General features: G+C 43.5%; 1 protein-coding gene across 2 annotated transcripts; it reads left to right on the forward strand.

Moving 5' to 3' along the window:
* Positions 1 to 9: 9 nt before the first annotated feature.
* Positions 10 to 7,012, forward strand: si:dkey-32e6.3. Of its 2 annotated transcripts, none has more exons than XM_012830742.2 (5): positions 10 to 2,639; positions 2,847 to 3,241; positions 4,307 to 4,467; positions 4,859 to 4,991; positions 5,240 to 7,012. In XM_012830742.2, exons 1-5 carry the CDS (start codon positions 2,387 to 2,389, stop codon positions 5,414 to 5,416), a joined length of 1,119 nt encoding a protein of 372 aa, XP_012686196.2. In that variant the 5' UTR covers positions 10 to 2,386; the 3' UTR covers positions 5,417 to 7,012. The 2 variants fall into 2 exon arrangements, with proteins under 2 accessions (XP_012686196.2, XP_031421834.1); XM_031565974.1 differs by having other exon boundaries at positions 10 to 1,810.

Below are 7,012 nucleotides of genomic sequence, written 5' to 3' on the forward strand. Positions count from 1 at the left end.
GCGCGCACGCGCGCTCGCTCTCCCTCTCCCTGTATACTCTCGCCTCTCCTGGTTAAACGAATGACGTATACGACGTGTAGCCTCACCTACCGATACTATCACTGTGTGTATTTACACACACACCCATTCCACCCACTTAGATGCACTCACAGGCTTAAGATGTACTTCACCTGTGTTTGCCTCCTCAGTCTCTCTCTCTCGTGAACCCTGGGTTCCGTAGACTTTCGGGCTATTCCTCCTTTACCTGCTGTTCTGCATACACACAAGCACCCATTTAGTGGCGAGGTTCTCTCCTCTGAGAGCAGCGACACGACCAAGCAGCTGTAACGGCTCTTGCCCCTTCATACTTACTGCTCTCCGCTCACAGGGCCTCAAACATACTGGTTGATATTGTGTACCTGTGTGTTTGTGAAGAGGGGAGGGGGGGGGAATAGGGATGTGAACGTCTGTGCGCGTTCTGGATTCTGTAATTTCTTTACCTTGTCTCTCTCTTTTTGTTTCTTTTGATTGTCTTGTCTTTTTTTGAAACCTGGGTAGAATTATTATAATTTTTTTTCTAACTAAACTGAAAACTTGTTCAGTCATGTGTAATGTGTTAAGTGCACTGAAAGAAAATATATTAAAGGGTGTTGCCAGTTTGTCATCCCATACCTGAAAATGTTCTTTTTTTTTTTTTTTTATTCTTTTTTTTTAAACCTGATTATTTCGAGTCCCTCATAGCACAATGGTGCAAACAGCTGTAGTGTTGAGAAACTGCTTCGCCTTACCTCATTGTGGTTTAAATGGGAGCCACATGGAAGCCTTCAAAGGCTTTGAAGTTTCTCTTTGGACATTTTCAGCATGTTCAGTAATCTCATTGTTTTGCTGAAACAAACTGATGCAAACCAAGCTTTGTAGCTGGCTTTATGTCCTCTGTTTGAGGACTTCAAGGAAATTAAGATTTAAAAGGCTTTGGACTTGTCAAAACTGCAGCTACTGCCACAATTGTGCTACAGATTGATTGGAATGGTCAGGTGTAACAATTTTAGTACGATAAGAATTGAAAAACGCTGGATTCCTTCTTAAAGTAAGTCTTTCTTTGTTCTCTCTCATTTGATTGTTTATTAAGTGGGTTCTACCTTTTTCTTAAGTTTGATCAAACCTGTGGAAATGCTCTGTAATGCAGAAAAAAAGGCTTGACATTGAAAAAAAAAAAAAAAAAAACCTGCATGTTGACCACAACTGTAGTCCTAAAATGTCATTACCAATCATGTAAGCCCTGCCCACCTCGATTTCCCTTGTGTGGATTGTCTAGTGCCCCCTGTTTTGTTTTGTATTGGACTGCATATTAAGTGGGTATAAGGGGTGTATGGTTTTCCGAATGCTGCTGTGAATATAATATAAATGGTTAATATAAGTAAATAAATAAGCTTTTTGGGAAACTAAAAAAAAATGACACGTAATGTTTGTATATGCAAACTCGGAATCATAAGTAACTTTTAATAAAGATTCCAGGAAGTGATTTAATGGTGTCATGTCCTTTTCTGAACAGATACAACTAGACAGGGTGTAGTGATTCTGGGGGCCCAGGAAAATGGCATTCCAATAGAACACTACACTCTTGGATAACAGCATTATATTTGACCAGTATGTGCAGATTCTCAGTGATTTTCTATAACTTACTTCAACATTCAGGTTGTTCTCTGACTGGTCCTCCATAATATATATATCCTCTAGAGTGCGCTAGTCAAGAAACGTCCCAGTACTGAGCATATTCCATTGCTACCTGCAAACAAGGAAATGTGCCGTTTCAGCTGTTCAAAGAAAGCCGGTGAGATTTCTCTTGTCCTGCCGTCTTACAACAGACGATGGTGTTAGTGTTATCAGTAGTCACACCCGTGGGAGTATTAACTGGAAATGGTATTCATTATTTCAAAACCCTCACTTGGCGATAGAATGATGGCTAGTTGACGTGCTCGTTAGCTTAACGTTTCCTTTTTAAATAACCTTAGCGGCTATCAATCTGACAGCCAACCATTACCATGGTAAGGTAGCAAGGCGGCGAGTATCTGGTGTTGTTGTGTTGAAAAGTTTGAGATCCCTAAAATCGCTGGTACGTCAAGATTTTTTTGCTATTGAAATATGTTCGAAGTGCTCATTCGTACAAGGAAAAGTTACAGCTGAGCCTGGATCATGTACATGTCCATTCTTAGTCATTGGCTTTGGTCCTGTAAGTAAGTTATGGGTAGCCTACACTTGTTAATGTAGCATGCGTTAGCGTTAGAGATAATAGGTTTTATTAATAGCATTTGCCCTGATCGTCCTCCAGTCTATAAACGCTCCGCTCAGGACTTCATGATAATTAAACCAGTTCGACTGCATCTGGCTTTCCTGTGAAGGGAATTAAATGTCAGTAATGTCAGACACCGTCGTCAGAAACTGTGGTGTAAGTGAGGGAAATGAGGAGGACAGACGAGAACTTCGAGCTGACTCACCTTGCAGTGGAAATCTTATCGGGAATTCTGTTAGACAGAAGAAGCTCATCCTTCACATTGACCTGAACAATACAATTTTAGTATCCGATGCCGTGACTAAGCAAGGGACTGTCGCTGCTTTGGACTACTTTCTTTCTTCGGTTACTTGGGGACATATGTCAAAAGGTATGCTGGTGTTTTACGAGGTGAAATTCTAAGTATAGTGAAAAATGTCTGGTTTTACTACTGAATCACATCATCGTTTAATTTTTATGTAGTCCAAGGTAGACTATTGTGATGGAACATGTTACATATCACCAATAGGTATGCATTGGGAATGTTGTAAAGCTTGATTTTCTCTTCTGTCTATCCACAACCTCAACCTATCTGCAGGTAAATGGGAGTGGATGTGTGAGGCTCCCTCCCTTTCCCCACCCTGCAACGATGCCGTCAGCTACTACTCCAAGTTCGGCCGAGTGGCAGGCTTCACCAGCGCAGGACCTGGACGGAAGTTTCGCGGGGTTCTGGAGGAGCACCTGGCCCTGCTGCGCTGGCCTGCAGACCTGCCTGAAGACAAGGAGTTATCTGTCAGAGGGGAGGATGGCCACCTTTACCACTGGATCCTGCCCTCTTTCTTCCAGCTGCTCCAGGACCTGGCCTCTCAGGGCAGGGACTTTGCCATCTTATTCCGCACGTTTGGCACTGACCTGCCCCGGGTCCTGTCGGTGGTCCGCAGAGCCCTGATCCAGGGGACCCATCCACTATTCCCTGACCTCCCTGCACTAAAGGTAGGCCCCAGACGGAAAACCGTTTGTTCACCTTGTGTTAACGAGGCCCATCACAATGAGTGTGTTGGTGTCTTGCATAGCATTGGTGAAGGTGAGGTGAGGTGTATGAAGCAGTCCTGCGCTGAGACTGTGATGTCTGTTCTTAGGACACCCACCCACCCACCCATTCACACAGCACATACACTGCATTCCATCTAGCTGACCGCACTCCTAATGAACCATCCCACACACAGACACACAAATGCACACTTTGCATTCCACCTCCCTGCCGTCAAGAACACACACACACACTCACTCACTCACTCACACTCTTCCTCACAGCATGCTGCTCCTCACGTTAGTCAAGTGGAGCTGAACACATTGATTGCTGTGGTGAAGGTGAGCGCGGGTAGTGGGGGGTCTCTCACTGCATCCACAGGCCTCCAGGCACGGAGAGCCCCCTGTGTCACAGGGAGGGATGGGGGTGATGACGACTTATTCAGGCTGTCTGCTGTCAGCTGCTGTTTGCTCATGCATGTCCACTCAACCACCGAGACTGTCTACTCACATCTCCCCATCTATGGAATGCAAAGAGCACCCATTTTCACAGTGTAGTTAGTGTTAGGCTGTATCCCATGACCGTGGTGTAACCTAAGTGTAACGTAAATCTTGTGATTGCAATGGAAATGCTGCAATGGATTGTGGAGCTTTTAAACAATGGAGCTGGTGAAGGTTTTTGGAATTCTGGAGAATCCTGGAGTTCCGAAACAGTCTGGCTCTTATCCACATCAGACCAGGCCCAGAGCTGTTCCAGAGTCAGATGCTGAATGGATTTATGCTGCTGTATGCTTTGGTGTCATTTTCCTTGAATTGTATGAAGTTATCCACTTAGTGTGAATTAAGTAACTACTCTGTGCATCATAGTATCAAGCTAGTTTTTCTGTCCTAAAAGTGTCGAATAACAGCTTGCCTTTGCTCTCTTGAATGGACTAAACATTCAAATGATTGACCAGTTGGCCTTCTATCTATCCATCTTTCTTCTTTCTCCTTCTGTCCGTCTCCCTTCCTCCATCTCTCTGTTCCCAGCTCTCTGTGAGTGAAACCCCTGGCCAGATCCGCTGCAGTGCCAAGGGCGCGGTTCTGATCCGAGGGGAGGAGAAGCTGTCGTCTCGCGATGGAGACCGAGGCATCTACCAGTACCTCAGCTCTATGGAAGGCCTTGGAGGCTTTCAGGACCACTTTGACTGGTGAGGGAGCCATTGCAAACAGTCAAAAGACAGGTTTCATTCAGGGACCCTGTTGAGCTGGGGAGCGGTGGTGAGAGGCAGACATGTGTGCAGGTAGTCATACTGCTTTTTTTTTTAGCTACCTATGAACAAGGACTGACACAAGATGGCAGGAAACAGTTGGATGGAATGAACACTTGTCTTGCTCTGCTTTAACCCCTCATAAACCCTACTTTTCATTGAGAGAGTCTTGCTAGATATCCCAGTGTCTTGTGGCAAGAAAATATGTGGTCTGTCTCCATTAAAAAGTCAAACAAAAAGGCTCCAGTTTCTCCCGCACATAAAGTATAGAGAGGTTTCAAGTGTTTAGACCTTTGTGGCTGTTACTGAGTCTTGATGTTTTTCCTCATAGGTGGGCACGCAACACCTACTCCATCTTGGGTGGGAAGCCTTTATGGGTGGACCCTTTTGATCCCAATGTCCAGCACATCTTCGTTGATGATAACATTCGGCAGACAGATGAGGATACAATTGTCAACCCCAAGGTTTAACTCTCCTGACTGATTTATTACAGAAATATTTCACAAATGAATCACCTTCATAATAACAATTATTGGTTTATATACAGTAAAGTTCTTAACAGTACAGAGTATTTGTGTTTGTGTTCACAGTCTTGTTACATCTTGTGTCTGTTTTTCTTTGAAACAGCCATCACTATCACTTGTCACCTGAAAAGAGTGTTTATTTAGTGGAGTAAACCTTCTTGATTTCCGTCTTTATTCCACTCACACAGGTGTTTCTGGACCCTGAAGGCTCCCAGACCCGCACGGCTTGCACATCGGAGCTGTACGACCTCTGCCTGGTGCAGAACGACCTCCTGCAGGCCATCTCTGACTCCAGCTACTTCAGCAAGCGCATCCAGATCTGCCAGGAGAACTACGAGAGGAACCTGCAGCAGGGCACCGGCTAGACCACGTAGCCCCCATCATCTTGCATGGCAAAGATAGAGGGAGGAAGGAATGGAAAAAAGGGGGGAGACAATTTGATGGTATTAAAAGGCAGGGGGCTGTATTTATTTGATACATTATATGGCAGCCTTTTTAGTCCTGTCGGAGTGTTGGATGTATGGCTTTTGAGTGGCTTTGTTCCAATAACGTATAGTGTAAAGGTCAGACTTGTTTTCACTTCCTGTTCTTCCCTTCCTTCCTCCTTTCAGAGAAGATGTTGATACCCCCTGGCAGTTTTTTAGGCAATTCCCTACCTCCAGCATTTTTTTTTTTTTTTTTTTTAAGAAGCTGTTGTTTTTTCTTACTGATATAATTCCATTTGAAAGCCTGTACTTAACATATATGTACGATTTCCTGTTAGCCTGCCTAAAACATTGCAAGGGGTATCATTGCCAAAGGACCTTAGTTCTCTAGAGCTGACACCAACATGCGTGATGAACTTTCAGTTCTCACATGAATGTCTCTTCAATCCTCATTTTTTCTCTCAGGGCTGATTGATGCCTAGTGTTAGAAATGCAAAATATTTTTGTAGAATTATTTTCTTTGCTGTTGTTTTTGAATGGCCTATCAAAATAGATTTATACAGAGTAAGATTTGTTGTGGGTAGGTCATAGTAGAAGGGTGATGGGATCAGGCTATGTGTGCTTTTTGCTTTTAGTCCATTGACATTAGGTCCATTTTTATCCTCAATTGAACTTTATTTAGACTTCACGAAAGGTTGGCCAATAACGTTTATTGTAAATGGAGCACAAACTGTGGCAGCTCACAGTTGTTCAATTGCTCCAGTCTTCCACGTCATGCAGAAACAGGTCAGTGTGCATTGGGCAGTGCACTGCCTAATGGTTCATAAATGCAGAAAGCATACAAAGGAAACCATATCCTTTCCGTGGAATTCTTGCACATACTGTATGTTCAAGTTTTCCATGTTTCCCAGGTCAGATGAATACAGTATGTATGATCTCTGAAATGTAGCACTGGTTGATGGTGAGCTGTTTAATTTTGCCTTTTACAACTACATCAAGAATACAATGTCTTCCATCAGCGACACATTTGGATTTTTGCATCACAAGGGGATGTTCATATGCACTGGATATTGACTAGCTGTGGCAGATTTAGCACTTGCTTAAGTTATTTATCTATGCTTGCTCTTATTTATTTGAGTATGTGTTAGCATATCTCAGTTTTGAAGGGTTATTTGCACTTGAGTTGACTACTTGAGGTCTTGAGAGACTCTATATTCTAGGAATGTGGCCTCGCCTGAGGTAGAGTTTTGTTAAGGACTAGATCTACAGGATTTGTCAGGCACCACTTGGAAGGACACGTTCTCTCGTTACACAGGACAGAAAGAAATGCATTCATATTTTATATTTAGTAGAAGTTTGTGGTTTTAGAAAAGATGTCCGTCTCTAACTGCGATTATGTCATCAAAGTTATCTACCACCAATTCAATCTGTCATCTGTTCCTCCTGATAGGAACAACAGAGACATGATGGGCCCACTGTGCCTTTGAGCACAGACCAGGCCTATCCCTACACTTCAAAATAAAAGTCATGAATGAA

Source organism: Clupea harengus, chromosome 4 (assembly GCF_900700415.2).
Source record: "Clupea harengus chromosome 4, Ch_v2.0.2, whole genome shotgun sequence".
Taxonomy (NCBI): domain Eukaryota; kingdom Metazoa; phylum Chordata; class Actinopteri; order Clupeiformes; family Clupeidae; genus Clupea; species Clupea harengus.

Coding starts and splice junctions, on each gene's coding strand:
- si:dkey-32e6.3 (XM_012830742.2), top strand. CDS start 2,387: ATGTCAGTAATGTCAGACACCGTCGTCAGAAACTGTGGTGTAAGTGAG. Junction 3,242..4,306: donor CTGACCTCCCTGCACTAAAG/GTAGGCCCCAGA, acceptor CTCTGTTCCCAG/CTCTCTGTGAGTGAAACCCC. Junction 4,468..4,858: donor TTTCAGGACCACTTTGACTG/GTGAGGGAGCCA, acceptor TTTTCCTCATAG/GTGGGCACGCAACACCTACT.